Source organism: Stegodyphus dumicola, chromosome 2, assembly GCF_044657685.1.
Source record: "Stegodyphus dumicola isolate Sdum_Otavi_A_Nest chromosome 2, ASM4465768v1".
In the NCBI taxonomy this organism is placed as follows: Eukaryota; Metazoa; Arthropoda; class Arachnida; order Araneae; family Eresidae; genus Stegodyphus; species Stegodyphus dumicola.
In genome coordinates this window covers 188,866,585-188,891,993 of record NC_140769.1, presented here as the reverse complement: position 1 = coordinate 188,891,993, position 25,409 = coordinate 188,866,585, and the positions used below count along the sequence as shown (strand labels likewise).

At 31.8% G+C, this 25,409-nt stretch overlaps 2 protein-coding genes across 2 annotated transcripts in view; one reads left to right on the top strand and one right to left on the bottom strand.

Moving 5' to 3' along the window:
* Positions 1-25,073, top strand: part of LOC118194159 (S-adenosylmethionine synthase-like) — a 27,937-nt gene extending 2,864 nt beyond the window's left edge. Inside the window, exons 2-9 of the mRNA XM_035365357.1 lie at positions 3,840-3,917; positions 4,087-4,209; positions 8,841-8,953; positions 9,219-9,362; positions 14,163-14,381; positions 18,164-18,346; positions 23,511-23,644; positions 24,581-25,073. Coding sequence (XP_035221248.1) covers positions 3,840-3,917; positions 4,087-4,209; positions 8,841-8,953; positions 9,219-9,362; positions 14,163-14,381; positions 18,164-18,346; positions 23,511-23,644; positions 24,581-24,683 — 1,097 coding nt within the window. The 3' untranslated portion in view covers positions 24,684-25,073. The remainder of the gene's footprint in view (positions 1-3,839; positions 3,918-4,086; positions 4,210-8,840; positions 8,954-9,218; positions 9,363-14,162; positions 14,382-18,163; positions 18,347-23,510; positions 23,645-24,580) is intronic.
* The window catches only part of DCTN4-p62 (dynactin subunit 4), a 59,069-nt gene continuing 58,718 nt past the window's right edge, over positions 25,059-25,409 (bottom strand). The window contains exon 14 of the mRNA XM_035365356.2: positions 25,059-25,409. Coding sequence (XP_035221247.2) covers positions 25,275-25,409 — 135 coding nt within the window. The 3' untranslated portion in view covers positions 25,059-25,274.

The following is a 25,409-nucleotide window of genomic DNA, read 5'->3' as shown; positions in this document are numbered from 1 at the left end:
TCGAAATGGTATTCTGCGTCGTTTCACTATAAATGTCAGTTTCACTTTTCAGATTGTTGTCAACAAATATTACGGCCGTGTATTATATTTAAAGAAATTAAATAATGAAGAATCTGCGTGAATGTAAGTATGTTTCTCGCATTGTGCAAAAACGACGGTACCTAGAGCCACCAAATTTTGAACAACGTAATCCTCCATCCGAACATGGGCACCTGGACCTCCCGAAATTCGAATTTATTTTATTATCTATTTCATATATGTAAAATTTTTGATTAACAAACTCAACGATTTCAAAACCAGCAATGGCACCACTGTACGGAAAATAACATTTTCATCTCCAGCGCGCGAGACTATCTATCAGAAATTCTAAAGATATGCTGTTTTTAAATTTTTTGTGATATTGCTGTTGAATTTTATGTGATTTAAGTGCAACGAACATGATATTTAATAAATAAAGGTAATACACAAAACGTTAAAAAAAAAGGCCTTTAGGGCATAATTTTATTTTATAATTTTTTATTCAAATACTAAATTTAACCCAGTATTTGAATTTATATAAACATATTTTTTGTAACCCTGAAGGCATTATTGTGCTTGACAGACGGAAAACTAAATCAGAGTAAAACTAGCTTAAATAGTAAATATATATATATAATATGTGTATATATATATTTGCATTATCATTGCTAACAGACTAAAATACGAATTATCCATGTACATTTGTTCAAGTTTAAATCAAATAAAGCAATCGATTTATATTTCTTCTTTTTCTTTTTTTCTGTCTGCAAAACGTTTAATTAAATGCAGTTCAAGTAAACTCTTTATTTTAACTTTAACTGTTTTGAAAACAGAAATTTGTGATATAATATTACAATTTTTTTAATCTAGTTTGCTGAATGTTTCTTAACTGCGTTTACATTATTTAACATACTGAATGCCTATAACATTGTTACAAAATGCGCATATATTTTTTTTAAATATTAGGCTTTCAGATTTTCAGCTGGTATCCGAATATTTAGCTTAAAATTTTTGTGATAGACTTTTCTTTGCTGCAACTTTTCATTTATCATAACATTAAGAGGTCTTATCTTTATGTAATATTCTAAGGTATTTAATTAATCTTTCGTATATACTTTGCTGACCCTTCCGTATTTTGGTATTTTCTTTTTACTTACATAAACACTTAAAAAATGATTCATACATTTAAAGGCATTATTTTCAGTTCTTTCATTTTTACTATAATTAAATTTTATATTGCATTTACACGACTTATGTATGGGAATAAAACAAGAAAGAAAAGTAAACTCAATTACTTTTTAACCAATACACTGTAGCATTTCGGAAATAAACTTAAGTTTAAATGATCATTCGCCGTCACGAGGAGACTAACGAACCTATTTCGCTTTAAGAAACTAGCAAACAAAGTAAGTGAATTAATTCATCTTCTGGCCATTTATATATATTATGTGCATTTCCTTTTCATATATTTTTAATTTTGTCTTTTTGTCTTATGTGAAAATTATTCACTTTTTTCTTACTTGTTTAATTGTTTTTACAAAGATTACATTATGTTCATTACTTTTACAAAGTTTACAAAGTTAACATGTTTAAAGCCGAGGCTGTTTGGGGGCATTTTTTTCAAGTAAGAAACTACAACTCACTCTTACAATAATACAGCACAATTTTAAAATTTATTTTTAAACTTGACAGAACAGATTATCTATAGATTTTTATTCTTTCTCCATGCTATGTAAACAAAATCACAATATCATTGCTTCCAAATCAGACAGGCCTTAAACATTTTACAGCAATTATTTAAATGTTTAACATTCGTGTTAAACTAATGTCTTAGGGTTATTAGGTAATTCTCCATGAATTTAAAGTGATCTGCAAGCTTTCCGCTCCACTACAGGATAATCATCGTTTAATATATTTTTATAGAATTTTGTAACCATGTAGCCTTAAGAGTCAATCAACTATTCATTAACACTTACTTATTAATTTTATTTCCTTTCATCGGATTTGAATTTTTTGATATATTTTAGTGTAGATTTTAACTTTCAATTTAGTTTAAATTTTCGGAAAAGCATTTTGATTTCCAAAAAGCAAGGAATATAAATTACCTTGCAGTTCATTTACTTTTCTTCGACTCTTTTCTCTGAAAATGTTTCTTCTTTTTATACTGTGCTACCAAGTAAAATTTACATACGTTTAAAAACGGGGATGCAGTGCGGAACCAAAGATTCGCAAAAGACCTCAATAAACATAATAATTATCTAACTTTGGATAGTTTTTCTTTCTTGTTTTACTTCTTATGCTTCATTGCGGAAATTTTGAGCGTCACGCGAGAAGATAATTAAATCACGAACTTTCTAGGCATTTTTACGGTCTGCATCTTCGTGGACATGGGATTATCAGTCTGCTGGAAGATTTTGCGGATAATATGAGGCATTTATGAGATTTGGGTTTGAAGGCCAGCTTTAAGCAAATATGTTGTGTACAATACTTTTAATGAAATTAATTAGCCAAGATATATATACTTCAATACGACATATTTTATAATTAAAAATATACTTTAATAATAGAGATGTAGGACGCTATTTTAATATTATAACTAATTGCAAAGCAAGATGACAGGCAAAGACTTTTTTTTTTTTTTTTTTTTTTGAGGGGGGGAAGGTTTAGGAAAAGAAAAGGAATAAGAAAATAAAAGGTAATGGTCCTCGACGAAAAGCTGCCTCTTCTCCGATTTACGAATGTAAGTTGTATTATTTAAATTGCTTCTACAATGAAAAGCTATTTTATTCTTTACATTTTTCAATTAAACGAAGATATTTAATAAACAGCTTCAAAGAATCGAAGTTTATCAGTCACGGAAACGTGTGTATGCGACAATCAAGTTTGATAAATGTACATTAGTCAAAAGGTATTGATTCCTAAGATAAATTTCATGTTTTGTTTTTGAATTAAATTCATCAATTATTATTGTATAAATCTGAATTAAAATTTAAATATATATTATCTATATCATTAGCATATCGAAATGATAGTTTACTAGACTCGTTTAAATCTTTCTTATTCAACAGACAGGCTAATACATAAGAAAATTCATCAACCCATGAAGAAGTGCGAGATAATTTTTATAGGCACAAATAAATAAATACGCTATATAAATTATACCTTCCAAATAAAATTTATTTATTTATTTACAAATTTATTTTTCTGGTGGTTGATTATTATGTACGAGAGATGTTTCCAAAGTTCTAGGAATTTAGATATAAGTTTTTATTTCCTCAAATGTCATCAATCTTACAACGAAATTTTTCTACATAATCCCCATTTAATTGAATATACTTATCCCAACGATAAACTAATTTTTAAGTCATCCTCATTTCTGTGTCTTCTCAATCCATCTACCTATTCCATGATTCCACTCTCAAATCGAACACCTCATACTTTTTTTTTTTTTTTCAAATGTAAGAACAGAATACTCTTCCGGGACGTTGAACAATTTCTGAAGTTTTCACATCTTCCTTCCACAAGAAGAAAATGATAGCTCTTCCATGGTAGCAAAAGCAGTAGTATCAGAATACGCCTGTATTAGACAAATAACTGAATCGGACTTAAACGATACTGCACAACGTCATAAACATAATAACACTTGTATCTGACCGATAGCGTTGCCTATAAATTTTAGGAATTTAACTAGAGCTCAGTGCATAGAACTTTGGAATTATCTTACATGTTTTATTTAACTATATATTTACGGTAAAAAATAATTCAGAAATTTATCCCCCCCCCACACACACAAAATTTATAATGCTGTCCTTACTTTTCAGATAAGCTATGCGACCAGATAAGTGATGCTATCCTAGATGCTCATTTGAAAGATGATCCTTATTCAAAAGTGGCCTGCGGTAAGTAACGTTCAGATTCAATTCAACATTTTTCATGTTTTTATGGATAATATCATTATTTATGTTTCCCGGTATAAAAGAATGAATAAAGTGAGATTTGTTTAGTATGCACCAATTAAGAAAAAATTTGATATTTGTGCATGTGCTGTTATTTATTTGTGTGTTTCAGAAACCGTGACCAAGAGTGGGAAGGTTCTAGTTTGTGGCGAAATAACATCTACTGTCAAAGTAGACTACGAAGAAGTTGTGAGGAGAGTAATACAGCACATCGGATACGACGATGTGGAGAAAGGTATATTTTAGTTTTTTGATCACGGGATTAAATTCAAATTCTGTCAAAATAATAGAACAGGAATTTATATTCAGACACAAGCCCTAACCTAAGTCTAATATCTTTAGACATAGCTTAGATCGAAACACCTTTTGATCACATAATCGATATGCAAACACGAAATACAACGAAGAAAAGTATGTAAAAAGTAAAGAAAAGTAAAGGAACAGTAAAAGAAGCATGTTAAATAAAACTTCTTCTTACGGTCTGTTGTAAGTATACTTCTTATCCCGCAAAATGGGAGCAAGCATTATCGAGTTTGATAAACGTCATTTCGTCATTTCTCTTGGGGCATAGTGTTTCAAAGACAGCAGTGCTTCAAAGACCCATACTTGCAGTCGGTACTTTTTCGTTATACCCTTGCCATGCTTTTGGGCGCAAGCGTGGCAGGTGATGATCTATTAGCCATCATTTGCAATGCAATGTGTGTTGTGTGTATGTTTCTGTGTGTTGTTTTGCTTGTATCATCTCCTGCCACGGAGTATGCGTGTATGTTTCTATACGTGCATTTTGCTAGTTACAAATTATTCCAATAACTAGAAACTGTTTAAAACTAAAAAAAAAATCCGTCAACCTGCCTGGCAGTTCATAACGAAGAAGTACCTTGCAGTCTTATTTGAAACTTTTAAAATCTGATCTGCGAGAAAGAAAATACCACATGCATGATAAGTTATGGTCGATGACATATAGACTGGCAACAACAGCCACCGCATAAGAAGAACAAAAACAAGTCTATTTAGAGAATAACTAACAGTGTACTGATATCAGAAAAGATGCTGTGATTCAGCTCTCCGAAATAACAGAAAAGTTAATGTAAATCAGCATTGGGCTGAAAGAAAAGATACTGTGGAAAAACTCATTGATATTTTAAAGTCTGCTCCGCAACTCATAAAACAAATTGAAACTTGCCCATAGACACTTAGATAGTTATAGATGTACTAAATATAGGCTTGTGCAGTATTTCAAACATACTCATTGAATCTTCCGCATATCGTATCTCAGGAAAGATAACGCACAAATTTATTACTGTTCTACAAAGTTTTACTGTAAATGTTTTTCAAAAAGGAACAGTTTTATATTAAATTTAGTTTTAGATGTTAAGCTTCTTTAAACCCATTTCAAAATTTGTTTTTCACATTTTTAAACAACGGCGCAGTTGTTTTATATAAGCTTTTTAAATATACATTAATTTGTGGAAAATCAGTGTGTATCCTGTACATCTAATTAAAAATTAGACGTTTCCAAAACAAATACTCTGTTTTGCCTTATTGTTAAATTAAACATTAACTAACATAAATATGAGTTATTTTCCCTCGCAAAGGTATCCCTTTCTTTGGGCAAATAGCCCTTATTTGCTTTGCAGAATTTGCATTTGCTTGCAATAGAACAAAACAAAACATTTAACTTCTATGTACTTCGAGTATTATCGACAAGAAATTCGTTCCTTAGTAACATATATCCTACAATTTGCACATGCTGTACTTTTTAAGAGAAAATAACTTTGCGCAAGGTATTATGTTACATTTACGGTATTCGAAATTAATGCTTGCGCGTGAAAAAAAAAAGACACATAGCATTATCCCTCACAATAGACCATACCAATTTTTGTTGCAATTAATGCAAAAAAAAAAAAAAAAAAAAAAAAAAAAGTTTTATTTTTCACAAATAGTTAAAATAAATATTTTTTCAGATAACATAAAAAAGGGGGAAAGAAAAGATCCATCCATTTCTCTACACTCAAATGCACATTTTTACAAAAAACAACGTATTTTTATTTAACCGTTAATTCAAGCAATTATGCTAACAAAAGTCTTACATATTTAAGGCACAATGAGCACCGAAAATAATTAACTTTGATGTTCTGAAAAAAGTCCGTAAAATATTTCTATTAACAATATCAAGTAAATTTTTTGGTAAAGAGATTATTAAACAATATTTAAATTTTACAAATATTTAAAATGGTTTAAATGCTATTATTACAAAACCTCTCACTTCCATGTAAGGTAGTACAAGATGACGGGTCGTATTTTCATCAGTTACATTTACGTATCAATTATTAGTAATGTTATTTTTACTTTGTTAATTCTGTTTCAGTAAAATATTATAACCAAAAATAAATGTTTCCAAAAAATTACGTCAATTTCGAACCATGAAATGTGTTACACATGATTTATTTTTTCACAAAATATATTTTTTTTAATATAAAGATAATTGAACATATTTTATTCTATTTAATGTTGATGGGATGAATTATAAAATTCTTCTCCTTCATCTTAAAAGATTAACAAAAAAATTCATTTTAAACTAAACTAGAAACAGAAAAAAAAACTTTTATCAATTAATTTCCAAAGTCTATCAGGCAAATAATTTGAGCACTGTTAAATTTCCATATGCACGTTTTCATGCTTTCTGTTTAACATGTAATACTTTTCTGTGTTTTTTTTTACAATTTGTATTGAAAACTACGAGAAAAGTATCATCTAAATTTTAAGTAGACAAAAGGTGTGTGTGTGTGATTATGGCAAAGCCTCGAGGGCTATTTGCCTAAGGGAAGGGATGCCTTCGTGGAGGACTTTCTAAGGGAAACCGGCTCGTATACACGTTACACATGGGGAAAACCACGAAAACGCCCATGCAGCCAGCCCGTTAGCGGGATTCGAACCTCGGACCGAACTACCAGTGTTCAGCGACTTTACCGCTCGGCCGTTGGTGGGCAAGCAGACAAAAAAGAAATATTCTAAGCGAATATCCTTTCATTCCTCCATGACGAATATCATTTATCCATAAGCGTTATGAATCTTTAAATAAAGTGTAGTTAAAAAAATTACAAAGAATAAATGTAAATGACTGTGTGGTGTGGGCTAAGATACAGTTCTAAAATTAAATTTAAAAAAAAATAAAAATGAAAAAATGACGATTAGGATTATTAGTTTGCCATAATCTATTAAAACTATTCATGTAAAATGTTTTACAGCTCATTAAAATAATAATAAAATAAGAAAAGTCAGCTTTTTTTTTTCCTGTCTTATAAGAAGCTGAAAGCTTTCAATTCTATTTACAAGTCGCGTTGAATTTTTTTCTGCAGCTCATGTTCAATTACCACAGATACATTCAAAGCAGATTTTAAAAGAGCAAGGTCTTATTAATATGATGGAATGAAATATAAAATAAGTTTTTTAAGCCAAAATTCACTCTTGTTAAACTGCATTTGCATTAATAAATTAAAACGGACTTGATGAAGATTTCAGGAATTTGTCTTGTTTTCAATGTCATGCAACGTTTAGAAAGGATACTTTATTATAAAAGAAAGAATAAATAAACCAAGAGTGAATGACCAGAGCCCGATTAAGATCGTCCGGAGGTTTAGGCATAGGTTTCTTTGGCTATACCCTCAATTTTCCATCTCTTGCTTTATTTTTATGAGGAAAAAACATGTTTGGGGGAAAATAAGAATGATCTGGAGGCTTTCTAATCTGGAATCCTAGCTCCACTTCTTGTGAGCCTAGGTAGTAGCTACACTCTGAGAATGAATCCTAATTTTGTGCTGAAACAATAAATAATCACATATAACAAAGTACTGAAACAGTTATTCCATATTTATTTATACGCAACTTACTCTGTAAGCAATTCTGCGAATGTAAATATTTTTTTATTATCGCCTTAAAATTTCTACATACTAAGATTAAAACTATTTAAAAATTCATCATGGCATACAGCAACATGAAATTTGCCACAGGTTGCAGACATACTTTGCAAAAAAAAAAATAAATAAAAAATAAAAAAAATAAAAATAAATAAAATAAAAATAATAATAATAATTGAAGTAAACATTTCATGAGCTACAATACTATCTCTATAACGCAATTCCTATTCATTTCCTACCTTAAAATAGATTAATGGTATTGTTTAAATAACTTTTACATAATTTTTAAATAAATACAAAGAGTGCGAAATTTTACTTTTTAAATTATTATATACGTGGATTTGTAAGGAAAGAGAGAATCAATAATACCATCGAAATTAGCAATTTTTTCCTTATAAATTATGTGATTTCATAGACATAAGTTTTCTTTCCATACATAGTGCTTTGCCTTTTTCAAAAGAAGGTAATAAAATACGAAAAGCATAGTACCTTGATTTTATTTTTACTATATTAAAATTAAAGAAAATCAGGAATTTAAATTTCCTCTGTAAGCAGTTTTATTGTTTACGGTTTATTTTTTCCTAAAAAACAGAAATTAATGTACCTCATATTTTTTCCGCCTATAAAAAGGCGATTCTGAACCCCGAAATTATGAAATACCAAGAATGTATTATTGAAATGTGTGCTACGCTACTTAAATTACGATAAGTCTTCAATGTCCTGACACTTCTCGTTTTTTTTATTAATGAAGACTATCCTTTCACCATTCTCTTGATAAAATATCGCTTAATTCATCTGTAAACTCGAGGCCTATCGTGAAAAATATATTTTTAAGGTAATAGGTTATTAATTTGATTGACAGGGACATTAAACACTATTGCAGTGTTTTATAGTTCTATATTTGCATTAAGCAGATGTGTTTAATGCCTTATCAATTTTCTTTTATCAGGTATCGATTACAAAACGTGTGAAATCGAGGTGGCCATCGACAAACAGAACGTTGAGATCGCAAATGGAGTACACATAGACAAACACGAAGAAGAGATAGGGGCTGGAGATCAGGTGAGTAAATCTAATGTAGCCTAAATACTGAGCTTTACTAAAGAGGATGATAAATAACCTGCCATAAACAAAGTTATCTACTTCAATACTGCTCAGATTGCTTATTTATATTAAAAATAGTTACCTTAGCATTGTGTCAAACAGTATCTCATCGTCCACAGATTTAATAAAATAAATTTTCGCAAAAAAATTTGCTTATAAAACTGCTCCAGTTTTAATTGCAATAATGACTAATCCCATCGGATCCATTATCATCTCCCCATAGGGTCTGATGTTTGGCTACGCCAGTGACGAAACAGAGGAGTGCATGCCGTTGACCGTCATGCTTGCCCACAAACTCAATGCCAGACTCGCCGAGCTGCGAAGGAACGGAACATTCTGGTGGGCAGGACCCGATTCTAAAACTCAGGTGACATTTTCAATCCATTCTTCAATGCACACTGCAAATAACATTTACGGATTTTCCAGCTTGGGATTCTAATACAAAGCCAAGCCATAAATTGAAAACAGTACTTGTAGTTCAAAATATGTTTTTTTTTTTTTTTTTTTTTTTTGAAATAATCTTAATTTCTCATGGCATAGTACACAAATATGTTGACGATAAACTTAAAATTCAAGGGTAGATTATAGCGTCGTATGCCGTTTCGCTTTTGCGAAAAACCAGTAACGGTTGGTTGTACATTTATATCTGTTTTCACTATACGAGGAAAATCGGATGATGATTTTCGATTTTACGAAGAAAGTTAAGAAGCGAACACAGCACCTACGCTTTCATTCTGGAAAACATATACAGATAGCACGCCCTTGTATAAAGCTCCAATTGTCCACAAAGAACAGTTTTATTTTTTAAAAAATGACGCGTGAGATTAAGCAGTGATGAACATGAGCCTTCGATTCAAGATAAACAAGAGTATGTGACAAGATGCAGACATTAGTGACCTGCCTACGTTTGATGGAGCACTCTTTAATAGAGAGCCGAATTTCAGCGCTAAATTATATGTTGCGACAAAAAACGGGAAATTTTCAAAAATAAATAACTAAGTTGTTTCCATTTTAAAAATAAATTTACTGAAAGCAATAAAAAAAATTAAGAGAAAGCAATTACAGATGGTTCATCTGATGAGACAGTCACTAATGGAGGTTCTGCATTATTTTTGACTACTTCAGGTGATACTGCTTATCAACACAAACTGGCGCTGGAGCCAGAGTCTCTAACTTCAGTAGCGAGCTTCTGGCAATAGCAGAGGCACTTGATAAATCCCTTCCTATTTCTGGGCAAGCAAAAGAACTAGTGCTCTTCTGAGGCTCAAAAACAACTGTACAGTCAAAAGAACTCTGCAGGAAAGTTCCCTGATTACCAACGGGATCCATTTTTTCCTAAACAAGATTCGGAAAAGTTAGATAAGGTCTACATTCTTGAATGTTTGCCAGTGCATGTCAATATAACAGGTAACGAGAACGTATGTTAAGAGGCTCGAAATCTCAACAAGAATAGTAACATAAATGTCAACTTCGCAAATGCCATAGCCAATAAAGCACCTGCTCCATAACATCAATGGAGATCGACTTATAACTGAAACCATAGTCAGGCTTAAACTGCGATAACTGTCCGGACAAAGACCTGACAACTGCACATATTTTTGTCTGTCTGGTCATCGTTGCCGAATTGTTAAAAATTGTAGTCTTGTTTAAGAGACCGAACCTGTACGATAATAACATTTTGCAGATTGCCGGGGGTGTCATCTAGGCACTATTTGAATAGGCTTTGTCATGGATACGACAGAAATGTGTTTAATTTTTTGAAATATAGTTTGATAACAATAATGAAGTAACTTTACAGTAAAACTACATACATATAATTAATTTTTGAAGTGAGATATTTCAGAATTTTCCCCTATATATGAATCTTATATAACGCTAATGACGCATGCTACTTTCATAACGGTAAAAGTTAAACTGAAGTCTTTTACCCAATAGTAAGGAAAAGTTCAAACCAACATTTTTTATAAACCAAATAGAAATTAAGCGATTTTGCTTAATTTCTATTTGGTTTATAAAAAATGTTGGTTTATAAAAATATTTGGTTTATAAAAAATAATTTCTATTTTGCTTTATTTCTATTTGGTTCTATTTAGCTATTTTTAATCTATATCTTCTCTTTTCTGACGCTTGCCTCTGTCGTACACTAGCCACATCCTGTCATACTATAAATATAAAAAATTACGCTTGTAATTACGGAATACAAGGCGCACATATTAAATAAGTTGTTATTTATGTTCAAGAATGTTTTGCCAAGAATTAAGAAACGTGTCAATCCACTATGACTTCACTGTAACCATCCAACTATTATCGTGATCTACGACAGATGTAAATTTCATCATACAACGCACACATGTTATACAGACTCTGGCTTTCAAAAGTTAAGCATGCGAAAATAAAATCAATGAAAATGGAAAAGTAAAGTAAATTTTTAAATAAGCCTTTGCAAATCCTGCTGAAGGCTAGCGTCTTCAACGACTGCCTAATTACCATATGTTCAGAGAGTCAATCACGATTGGCTAATACAATATTTGCATACTGCCATCTGCAGCGATTTTTAGCCAAAGTCAACTCCGCTTTTGAAATCTGCTCAATTTTCAGCATGTTTTTAGAAGAGATAATACACATACGCATACTTAACAACTTAATCCATCACCTGGTTGACAATAAGACTACTGAACAGCGGTATTTCGTCCTACTTGTATCATAACATCCCTCGTGATTTTCCCAATGTATAACGTGAGAATGACCGAATTTCTCTCACATAATTTACGCATAAGGCCTTTCCACGAGTGAAATATCGTAATAAATTACCTATCATAGGTCCTTTTCTCACAATTAAGATAAGAATTACTTACGAAATTACCTTAATTATCTCTCTTGTACCGCCAGCTGAGAATCATTGAGCGAGATTAAGAATTTAAAGTTAATCAGAAACTTGACAATGAGACCAAGAATCTTCATAGAAAGAACTCCCGTAAAACACGAATTCCCATAACGCGACGAAAAAATTGCGACTAGTACAGTTCAGCGCGATAAACAGTTCGGTATAACGCGTAAGATAAATTTAACATTTTCATAGTTTCTGATTATTTGTTTAGAAAAGCTAACTTTTATATGAATACTGAAACTGATAGTTTAGAAAAGGTAGAGATTTATAAAAAAATACGCGAGCCCGTTATACGGGAGTCCATACAAATTTTAAAATATAAGAGGAAAAAAATTTTAGTATTCAACTTTTAATACAAATTAAAATGTGAATTCACTATTTAACATTTATTCACAATCGGAAGTATCAACAAATAAGTTCCAACGACGCCATCTTGTTAGCACTGGTTAGACAGATACAAGCTTGAATAATCCATAGTTTCGTCTTGATTGTTTTCGTTAATACTTCTTTCTCAGATTTGTAAAAACTTCTTTCTCAGATAATTTTTTTGATTAAAAATATGAGGGATAGACAATCATTTCCGACAGATCAATTTTCTATTGACAGATCAATTTTCATAAAAATAATTGTGTAATGACATTTAAAAGACACTCAGCGCGGCACACGGTCAGAGAGCGAAGTCACGGCGCATGAGACTGATATGATAATGTATGTCCCGTACGACGCGATTTCCTATTACGCGAAACGTAACCCTCGCGTTATGCGGGAGTTTACTGTATTTATTTTGGTATCAAAGAAAATAGTTTATAGAACAAAAGTTAGACAATACCAAGCTATTTTACTTGACACAATTTATCCTTATTTAATAAGCAGGCAATGTTTAAATTGTTTAGAGGGATAAATAAACATAGGGGCAGTTCAGATTATTTTAAACAATTACAAAGTTATGAATTTTTACTTATGAGTCCCTACATGTAATTTTTTTAAACTAATAGGGGGCCGGAAAGTAATATCGCTTTCTTACATTAAATTCACACGATTAAATTTTTAACACGTTTTTATTTTTAATCAATAACGTAATCACCCTCGTTATCAACAACCTTTTGCCATATAGTATGCAGATTTTCAATCCCCGGACCGATATAAATCAATTGGTTTTTGAGTAAAATATCTAAGATGGCATTTTGGACATCATTCAAATTTAAAAATTTTTTGGCACTAAGAAAATGTTGTAGGGATCGGAATAAATGGAAATCCGAGTGCACGATATCGGGCGAGTATGGTGGGTGATGCAGCACCTTCTGTCCCAATTCATTCATTTTTTCCAGTGTCCGTCTTGCACAGTGCGGTCTTGCATTGTCGTGTTGCAGAATGATGCCTTTTCTATTGACAATCGCCGGATATTTTTCGATTAAAGATTGGGTCACTCGATCCAATTGTTCACAATAAAAATCTGCATTAACAGTTCGTCCAGGTTTCAGCAATTCAAAATGAACAATACCGCAAATACTCCACCAAACACACAGAAGTGCCTTTTTGGGATATAAACCCTTTATAACCCCTATTAAAACTGCCTTTAGCGTTTTGGATTATCATATAGGACCCATTTTTCGTCTCCAGTAATCAAATGATCAAAAATCGGTTCTGTATGGTGCCGTTGAAGCAATACGTTGCATGTGATGGATCGCTTGGCTTTGTTCTCTTCGGACAGATTATGGGGGACTCAAAAACCTGCTTTGCTTATTTTTCCATTCTGCTTTAAATGTTCTTGGATGGTCGACCAAGGTTGGTTAAGAGTGTTTGACATGGATTTGCTTCCACTTTTGCCCTTAGCATGTTGTTGTCGACATGCGCAGAAACGACAGTACTTTCCGGTCTCCCTATTGTATTAATTTCATCCAGGTTTGGTTTTTGATCTAAGAGCCTAGGAACTGTCGTAGTAATATAGTGCAGCGTTAACAGCGTATCACAGTGCAGTCAGATACATTCAAATCAAATACTTCCATATAAGTTGTTCTTATTCATTCCATATTTATGTTTCATTCAATATTTTCTAATTTGAATTTTACCAAGATTTATACATTTATCAGTGGCTGCGGGGATTAAATCACCGAGGTAAAACAATTTTACCTAAAGCGGAATGAATCGTTTTAAATTTCATCTATATTTCTATTCTTCTATTTCAGGGTTTCTTAAACTTTTTTCAGTCGCGACCCCTTTTTATATGTTATTGTATGCAGTTGTCACATGTAGATGAAATAATTTTGCATTTGTTTTTAGGTAACATGTGAGTACATTTTCGATCATGGCGCTGCCGTTCCTCAACGAGTACATACAGTCGTCGTATCTTCCCAGCACACAGATGACATCACACTAGACAAGTTGCGCCAAGAAATCATGAACAAAGTCATCTTGGAGGTCATTCCCAAGTGTTATATTGATGACCAGACTATTTATTATATCAATCCGTGCGGCAGGTTCGTCACGGGTGGACCAAAAGTAAGTCACATTTGAAATTTCCTACAGTCTAATAAAGCAAACTTTTAGGTCTAAAATTAATTCAGTACGACGGCATCTAATGTATATTTTTATATTTTTAAGAGAAAAAAATTTTACTTTTATTTTAAAAAATATATAATAAAATATGAAACTGAAAAAACTTTCCGATCAATATTTTATTACACGTTAGAGGTCTCATTTACATTCTGTAACTTTTTTATGTAAAAGTCTTTAAAAAGAACCGAAAAAGGATACCTTATTCAAATGCTTAGATTGTCACCTCCGTTATAAAATGAAAATTTCACAGCTGGAAGGCATTCATGAATTAACTCATTTTTAAAACCCAGTTAAATGATTAATTATCACATTTCTTCGATGCCATGTGTCTTTAAGCAAGAAAGTTATCCCAAATGGGGGAAAAAATGAACGTAACAGAAATACACTACAATAGTAATGCAATACTTTAGGATAGCACTAAGGCCATACAAAAGTTCCACCAGAGAGCAAAGATAATGCAGTAAACATTACAACTTCAATTTCAATTCTAACATTCAGGATTCAGTTTTAATAATAATAATAATAATAAATTAAATGTAATAAATTACTTGCAGAAGGCAATACTGAATATGACTTTCCAAATGTAGACATTTGCTTTTACATATTTTTAAAAGTCTCCGACTTTTAAATAAATCTACATTTTCTCAAATTAAGTACAATGGTACCTCGATGTATATGATTAATTTCATTCCAGATCTTTGGACATAACACTCTTTTGCAAACAAATCGAAGCACCATGAAGGAAGTGGTTGTTTTTGATGAACTTGAATATGTGTATAGCTCATACGCAGATAATAAAATGATTAAAAAATCATAGTACCTGTTGACGGCTCACAATCACCCACTGAGTGTTCAAATTAGTAGTTGGTCGAACCGCCCCTGGCGGCAATGCATGCTTGAATTCGTCGAGGCAAGGAGTGGTAGAGGTTTCTAATGTCATCCTGCGACACATCCTTCCAGGCATTCGTCAGTTGTCGCTCCAGATCTGCGATATTTTGTGGTGTCCGAATCTGGCGGTCTACTATGCCCCAGACATGCTCGACTGGTGACTTTGCTGGCCAAGGAAGAGTATCAACCGCACGGTGACAGTCCAGAGATATGCCAGCGGTATGTGGCCTGGCATTAGCTTGTTAGAAAATGGCTCCAGGATGACGTGGCATGAAGAGCAAAGCAACCGGCCGCAGGATGGTATCAACATATCGTTGAGCTGTTAAAGATGTACGGAGGATGACTAAAAATGACCAGCTGTCATAAGAAATAGCGTCCCACACCATCACACTAGGGTTTATGGCCTTTTGCCTTTGTAAAACAAAGGCTGATTGGGACCGCTGGCCCCGTCCTTTCCAGACACGAACACGGTGGTCATCTGCTTCAAGAGTGAAGCGGGATTCATCGCTGAATACTATATGATGCCAGTCTGATGGCATCCATGATGATAGGCTACGACACTACTCCAGACGACTTCGCCGATGTTGTGGGGTCAAAGGCAAACGTCTTAAAGGCTTCTGTGAGAGTAACCCCGCTTCAGACAAGCGCCGTGAGATGGTGGACGGTACCACGGGAGGTATAGACATGGTTGTAGTGCGTTGAATAGCCGACAATGATACCGTTGGGGCAGTTCGGGCCTGGCAAACAATCATCATATCTTGCCTTGCATTTGTTCTCTTTGGCCTTCCAGAGCTTTCATTTCGTCGGCAATTCCCTTGTAGCAACCATTGCTGCCAACATCTTTGCACAGCAGTATCTGTACGCTGCAAATGGAGGCCTATTGCCTATTGCTCGGTATGACCACCCAGCTTCACGCAACCCTACAATGCGACCACATTCGAAGTCGCTTAGTTGTCTGTAAGGTCTTCGATATCATCGTAAAGGAATCTTTAGTGTCTTCTTTACAGTATTACAATGGCAGCAACAAAAAAAGATATATTTTCCGCTCTGTTACTGTTTTTATTCTTTGTGAATTGCGCACTGCTATGATCGCTATGATCTCAATTCCTGTTCATTTACCTTGAAACTTTGATCATTTGCATGTTTGATCAAGATGTTTTTGCATACCAAATTTTGTCACGATCGCAAAAGTCCTTCTTGGTGCTTCGATTTTTCTGCATAAGAGTGTATACCAAACGAACTTTTCTAATAAAAAATAAAGGGAAAATAATTAATCCCTTCGCATAAAAAATCCTATCGTTATTATTATAACAGCTTAATACTAAAATACAAATTTAGTTGGTGAAATATATAGTATACATAAATGAAGCATTGTACCATACTCTACATAAATGTTTTTCTCCCATCCAGATAAAATGCAAATTTTCAACATGTTTTGATGTTTCTGATCTTTGTTTGGGAAATCGATTACCTCCCTTTGCAAGTTTAGCCAATTTAATAGCATCTTTGTTTTGACATTCGTAAACATCATCGTAATCTGCATACGGTACTCACTAGCCAAATCCCGAATACTCAAGCCATCTTCATATTTTTCACCAATCTCTTTATTCACCTCCATATTGACCCCGACAATTTTCTGCGTTGCTTGACGCATTAACTTTCTCCAAACTCATTGTTGATGAATTTACAAAAAAACTGATATGAAAACCACGTCTACCTTGTACGGCTTATTAAGTTATATACATTTTTTTGCTGCATTTCGCTTAAATTTATTTTCTCGAATTTCATTAGAGCTATATTTCTCATTCAATCAATTCTATTATCACTTTGCGACAAGGCAAAAATATATACAAATTCAAAACATTTTCATTAAAAATTGTAAAATACAAAAAAAAAAAAAAAAAAAAAAAAAAAAAAAAAAACCCTAAAACACCAAATACGGTTAAAAACAGTAAAAAAAAAGTTAAAATTAAAATTAGTTTCTACGCAATAACAAGTAATTCGGTCAATGGACAGGAATACAAAAGTTTCAGTGCATAAAACTGAAAGTTAACTTTTGGTTCTACTGGGCAAAAAGACACTGAAATTGGTGCATCAATTGACTGAATTCACTGTTCGACTAAGAGTTATATCGAGGTACCGCTTATTATTAAAAAAAATCTCTGAAGAACAGCAATACAATATATGCTAGATGTTTTCTTTCTGCTGAGATAATGTTACTTTAGATTCAAAGACTTCCCAATTAAGGGAGGGGCTTTTTTATTTTTAAATGAAGCATTTTTTTTATTTATATTTTTAAGTATAAATAAAGCATGCAAAGAAATATTATTCTCCATCTAATTCTTCACTTTTATTTCACTCCCGATAATAAAATTTTATTTTATGATTTACTATGCATATTCTAGATTTGATATAGTATTCAGTAGCACTAAAATGTGAACTGGATAGAACTTCTAATAGTCATAAAACGGCCATGTACCATTTCGACTTTTAGTATATTTAAGCCAATATGAAAGTTGCCTTCTAGATTTTCTTTCTCCTCTCCACTCGATAGATTTAGCAAAACTGTAGCTTAGTAAAATTGCTATTATTTACAGCTCTGGCAATGGCTTTACAATTATGGTAATACCATTTTTCAAAAATGGAAAAGTAAAAATACATTTTGTGTTTAAGTTAGATATGGAAAGGGAGGAAAATGCTGATTTCCTCCTTTTCTTGACGATACTGTCTAAAGTTTGACCTCTGCTACTTTAAATGCGATTCGCTATTTTCAGATGCAGTTTATCAGTTATTCCAAAAGGTTATTTTTTTAGATCATAATGGTAAGATTTTTACAGGGAGATGCTGGACTGACAGGCCGTAAAATTATCGTTGATACATACGGTGGATGGGGTGCTCATGGAGGAGGTGCCTTTTCTGGAAAAGATCCTACCAAAGTCGACAGGTCTGCAGCATATGCAGCTCGGTGGGTGGCCAAATCTTTGGTTGCTGCAGGTCTGTGTAGGCGGTGCCTAGTCCAAGTAAGTACTTTTAGAAATAAAGAATTGTCCAATACATCTGATATAAATCTAATATTTATATGTAAGATTTGCTTTTGCTTTTCCACTCCCTTCTCACTTAAATGGCTTATTTAAAAAACAAGATACTATTAAAGCAAAAAATTTTTTGGGTTAGCAATATTTAAAATTCTTCTTCTTATTATTAAATTCCTGTTTCTATCATTAGTTAATCCAGCATATGTTCTTGCTTAAGGATAAAAACTGGTATTAAACGTTCTTACGTATTGCAACCACCTTGGCGCAGTTTAGCGAATTTTATGGACGGAAAAGAATAATTACTTTTGTTGTAAAAAAATATATGTTATTTTGCGTTTCAAATAAATAATTATTCCAAAAAATAATCAGTAATAAACAAAGTAGTTACAAACGGGTTTTTGTAGTGGTGGAAATTTCGTAGCAATCGCTTTGAGAAGGAATTCGAAGCGATCTTTAGTGATTTTTTGGCAAAATACTGAGTTTCTACAGAAGTTTCACCTCTATTTTTTTTATCATAGGAATATCTTACGAACACAAATTTTAAAATCGAGTTTAATACAAAAAAATACTAATTTTTCTATAAAAGTCGTTGAAACTTGGAACACAACAAAAAGAACACATACGAAAATGGAGAAATTAGGAAAAAAAAAAAAAAAAAATTGTCATGCGCATTGTTTGCCCGAATAGTTATTACGCGCCTGGTTATTATAGTTTGGCGCATACTGAAATTTTAGCGGTTTCTGCCAAGGTGGCTGCGATACTATGTAGCTACCTTAAAATTAAATGATATTTAACTTAAATTTTTCAATTTGCTTATTTAAACAATGACAATTTGCACAAAGAACCAGATTACTGGTAATTAGTTTACAACCATTAAGTTAGGTCAGCTTTAAATGAAAATTGTAAATTCTAATTATTTACAAAACATTTCAAAACTTCTAAGATTACATTTTTTTCCATATAAATAAATAAATGGTACATTAAACAGCCATGCATCAGCAGAAAAAGTCAGAATATATTTGATCTTATTTCTCTAATTAGTTCCCATTCTTAAAAAAGCAAATATTTCTTCTACGTTTCTGTCACCCTTGAAATCCGAATGACTATTTATCTGTTTTACTTTTAATGTAACTATTATATCAAATGCTTTTACAAAAACTATAAAAAATTATAAATGCAATGCAAAATAATATTTTTAATATGTTTAGAATGCTACTGCCACAATAGGAATACAAGAATTTATTAATAATTATAATAGGAATAGGAATACATTTTGTAAACAATTTATTATGCATAATTATTATTACAGTACAAAATCCGAAATCCGGACGTCCATTATCCGGAATGATTTAAAATCCGAATTTCAAAACCACCAAAAACGTTTTTTCGTAGGCTTTACGCATGCGCATTTGATTTCCCCCCCTTCGTGCATAATAAATCATCTGGAGAGTTCCGATTCTTAATTATTAAGTATAATTGTTATTACAGTACAAAGTCTGAAATCCGGACGTCCATTACCCGAAATAATCTAAAAACCGAATTTCAAAACCACCAAAAACGTTTTTCAGTAGGCTTTACGCATGCGCATTTGATTCCACCCCCCTCCGTGCATAATTAAATATCTGGAGAGTCCCGATTCTTAATTTCACTTCACTAAATAAAATACCTTGTTATTGAAGAATCAATTATTTTAGCATAAATTTTTACGATCAGTAATTTGGCTCCGTTGCTGCGTATATGCTTGGCATACATCTCAAACCCGAAGATTCCACATAGATACATCGTTGATCTGACGCCAATCCGGCGAATCATTATTTATTATACTTTCCTTTCATCACCGCATGTTTATCAAAACATGACAAATTGAGTCAGACTCATATAGCGATGCCTAAACAATTTTTTTATGTTAGTAATTTTATAATAAAGGAGTATGGTAACATTTTATGTTGACATTATGCCTGGCGATGATTATAAATTTAAGTTAAATGCGCTAAAAAATGTTGATGAGGAAAAATTTACCAAAACTTTCTTCTTCCCATATGCTAAAAATAGATTTTGTTGATGATACTCATAGACTCAAAGATTACATTTAGGGCTATTTGAATTAAGAATAACTGATTAGTTATTCATATAAAGCCACAATCAGCGCCAGGGCTCGTGTGGCCGCATCGAGTCAGAGAATTTAGGACTCACAGCAAAGAATATGTATTATTAGACATAGACGTAACATAGATGTTCTTTGTCCACAGAAAAGATTGCATCAGGCGGTAAGATATCTAGTGCCGGCTCTCAAGTATATGAGTGTCCGCCGATAACAACGCAGAAAAACATCGCGGACCAAAACGTCGCGGAGAAAACAACGCACGGCGAAAACGTCGTGCTACAAAACATCGCGGGAAAAAACATCACTGTTTTAAAACATCGTCGTCGAAAATAAAGCGGTTCAAAAACTTCGCAGTTTAAAACATCGTCGTCGAAAATATCGTGGTACAAAATAAAGTATCTACAAATCATCGCATGTCGATAACATCGCAGACACGCTTTTTTCAGGTTTTAAAAATTATAAATGGATATTCCCATAATGATTTGTGAGCGGAAGATGTAAAGAAGGATAATTTTTACATTCACATTTTTTTTACTAATAAATTTTTGCTGAAAAAGTAAGAAGGAAACTTAAGCATAGAAAATTAAATGTAACTTATAGATGATACTTTCATGAAAAATTACCAGTAAAAACTTTATAAAAAAGGATTTATTAATGGCCTTTGTTAGTTAACTATGTCGGTTTAAAATTCTATTTAAGTGCTATAAGTTGCATTAATTTTCTTCTTATTTTCTCAGCAAAAACTTATTAGTTAATAAAAAATATGACAGTAAAAATCATCCTTCTTTCAATCTTGCGCTCACAAATCATTATGGGAATATTCATTTACAGTTATTACAGCCTGAAAAAAGCATCTCTGCGATATTATCGACATGCGATGATTTGTAGATACTTTATTTTTTACCACGATATTTTGCAGCACGACGTTTTCCTTTTGCGTTGTTTTCGTCCGCGATGTTTTCGGCTGTAACCAGTATATGGCGGGAATTTATTTATTCAGAACTCTGATAAGCCTTAAGCATGTGCAAGAAATAGACAAATATAATAAATAACTAAACTAATACAATTCAGACTTAATTGTCTCAGTACGCCATAGAAGCAAGATAAAATTTAACGGAACAACTTGCCAAATATGTTAGTGAAGGATAGTTAAATTTGATGATAATAGCCGCTAATTTTAAAAGGTTTTCGGATATCGCAAAACAAAGGTGAAATTTTACAATTAATGGATTCTGTAAAGAAATGTGGAGAAGGGGTAATAAATGAAGATGATATAAAAGAAGGTTTTCATTGTGATGACGACGCTTCTCAATCATCAATCAATTAATGAATGGCGAAATCTGTACTATGGTTCTAGATCCAGATAAAACCGCTACCGATAGTTAAGAAAGTGACACAGAAGTTGCTGAAAATGAGAAAATTTCGATTGACAAGTTAGTCGGAATTCTCGAAATAGCAATTACAGGACTTCAACAATGTAACTAAACAAGAGATTATGTCTATCTACAGAATTAAAGAGAAAGTATTAGCACATTAAACGAAACAACTTGCATCGAAAGAAATATTTAATAAGGTAAACAAATAAATATTAAGCTTTTTTTTTTTTTTTTTTTTTTGTAAGTTTTGATATTCTTTAGACCATAAATACTTCATTTTTTCATAAATCGCGATTTCATATTTTTAATTTTATAATTTGTACATGCCATCTTACTAGATTTAAACTGATGATCTATTATCCGGAAAAATCCCAAATCCGGAATCGCCTAAGTCCCGACGACTCCGAATTTCGGACTTTGTACTGTATTTTAAAAGCCAGGATTTACCACTCTCTATAATATTTAAGGAGGAAATATTTTTCTGAACAAAGTTGAAAAGATAACTTTATCTAACAATACTAGTTGGTGGCAAACCCAAAAATATTTCTTTTTACATTTGACTAAAACTAGATTATAAACGTAAATCAGGGATGTCAGACGTCCCACTTTGACTGGGACTACCCCGTTTTGACAAGGGGTTTCCTGTATCGAGGCCAGTTTGCCACTTTGTTTAACTTTTAAAAGAACAGGATTATACAAGAAGTAAAAACAGTGCAGGCTCAAGTAAAATGGAGATATAGCAATTAAAATTCCCCTTCTGTTACATCCACTGCTGCCATTCTAAATATATATATGTATATATATTATCTAAGTACTTTTAATGTTGCCTAGATGTTTTTCCCTAAATTATAATGTGTGATCTAATGAATTTAGATATTTAATTTTTTCACAGAATTTAAAATAACATGTGCCTTGTGAGATAGATTTTTTTATTTCATTTTTTAGATATTTCGTTTCAATTAGAGTTTTCAAGACTGGAACTTACACTGACCATGTCATTGCTGCTCATGTCTTACCTCACTTGAGGTGAAATGAAAGTCGGCATTTGTGATTATTTTGTACTGCACATTAAATTAATTTAAGCTAAAAAATGCCAAAAAGAAACTGTGTGTCTACTGATGAATAAAGAAAGGATTATCTGTTTCAAAAAAAAAAAAAAAAATGTTAGTGACCATTCTGAAAAAGTAAAATGAGAACTCTGTCTTTCAGTAGCTAATGGCAGTCATTTGGACATTAAAAATCACTTGGAATGTGTGGAATATATGGCAAGCAAGCAGCAGTGACAGGAATGTTTGCAAATATATTCTATTTTAAGGTTACCGATTTTAAGTGACAAAGCATTCTTAATACGAACTAAAGCACATTTCATATTACTGTTCTCAATCTCAGCTTTAAGTCAGTCAATCATTTATTTAACCTGGTTTTGAAGCTCTTTGAAACTAAGTGATAAATACTAATAACTTGTTAATAATATGGAATATTCAACTGAGTAATTAAAATTTATTTTAACTCATTGTTACTTTTTGTTTACAATATTTATATTTAGCCTTTTCAATCATAGGTACTTATCCTAGCAGGTTTTATTTTCTGCTGTATTTTCTCAACATTGTCCTGGTTTTGGAAAAATATTATGGTATGGTAAGCCTAACTATCTTTATTTTTTTTAAAGCTATCATACGCTATAGGAATTCCAGAGCCTTTATCAATTGCCATATTTTCATATGGAACTTCAGAAAAAAGTAGCCAAGAGTTACTACAAATTGTAAAGGACAATTTTGACCTCAGGCCTGGTAAAATCATTAGGTGAGTAATGATTTGTTATTTTACAAGTTCGATAAAGTAGTATAAGATTCAGCCACTTCCATAAATGTTTATTAATTTATTATAAAATTATTATTTATCATCACAAATACACTTTATGGATTCTCAGTTTTCTTCTGCATTAATCAATGCTGAAATAAATGATGATGCTTCGTAAATGAAAAGTTAGGCCTAAATAATAGTAAAGCTGAAGAGAAAACTAACAGGGTATCATTAAATTAACTTCCAAATAAGTTAATGGTATCCTCTACATTAAATTATTTTTTCTTATTATTTATCTGTGCATTTTAAAAGTAGAAAGCATTTTACACTGCATTTCTAAAATAGAAATAATGTTCTTACCTTCTTATAACAAATTACTTACTGCTTCTCATGAGTGTATTATAGTGAGCCTAAAAGCTCATATTTAAGCTCAAGGTTAATGTTTGGTTAGACAGCATATAGTTGTTTTCACTTCTGTGACACATTTTGCAAGTACACTTATGGTAACTTATCTCAAGTTATGATTTACAGAAATGAAAAAAGCATTTCAAACTACAAAAAATAAATTATTTCAATTGACATAAATAAAAGTATCTTTCTAATTTTTATATAATAACATTTAAAAATAATTTTCTGATTTCATATTTACTACATCTAATGGACATTATAAAACATTAATTGAATAAAATTTTACTACTGTTGATGATTTGGTTAAGAGTTTTGTCTTGCATTTAATTGGTTTACAAAAATATACATTATTGTAAGAATTATTTAAAATTTAATATTTTTTTTTAATTCTTGACTTGGGCTGATGTTATCCAATACAATTATATGTATTTAGAATTTACTGAAATATTAATCTCTTTATTTTTATGTAATTGTTATAATACTTATATTTTGCAAAACTTAATAAAATCATTATTATTTTTAATACAGGGACCTGAAACTGAAAACACCATTTTACCAGAAGACTTGTGTCTATGGGCATTTTGGAAGACCTGAATTTCCATGGGAAACTCCAAAGACTTTGAACTACTGATCCTAGTCAAAATAAAGTTTATGCAAAAGAAAACTTGCAGATGTTATAATATACAGGAAGATCAGTTTTTAAGTTTCATTTGTATTAAAGGATTGATTTGTATCCTTTGATACAGATTAATTTAAAGCATATTTTGTAATACCTTTATTTAAAACTATAATTAAGCCATAAAATGACAAAAATAATAAGAATTTTAAATAATAGCAATCAGCAACTCTTTTGCATAAACATGATTTTAATTTTTAACTCATTACCATGCAAAATATATCATTCAAGCCTATGTTTAAGCAGGCTTGCATAATTTTTACTCATAATGTAATGTACTGTCAGTTTTGTCTGTCTATGTTTTATGTGTTTAGTGTAAGAAATAAACACTTCTTTATAACAAAAGTTGATTTTAATTTAAGCAATATAAATGGCTGTTTTCAAGCATTCTTATCCACATTTAATTAACAGCATGAACAACTCGCACAATATACAGTAACCCAGGGAAAAAAATAAATAAACTTAATCACAAAAACTGCCACAATGAGTTTGTCAGGCAACTTGAAGATAACTAGATAATCAATCTAAAAGCTGCATGGAATTTGATCATGAATCTCCAACAACAGCACCTAAATTTATCTTCACTGTATGACTCAACCAGATTATTTGTATTGGTTTAGGTTTTTCTCCTGGTAAGGTCACCGGCATGTTTACAAATTCATGATTCATTTGGAAAGAAAC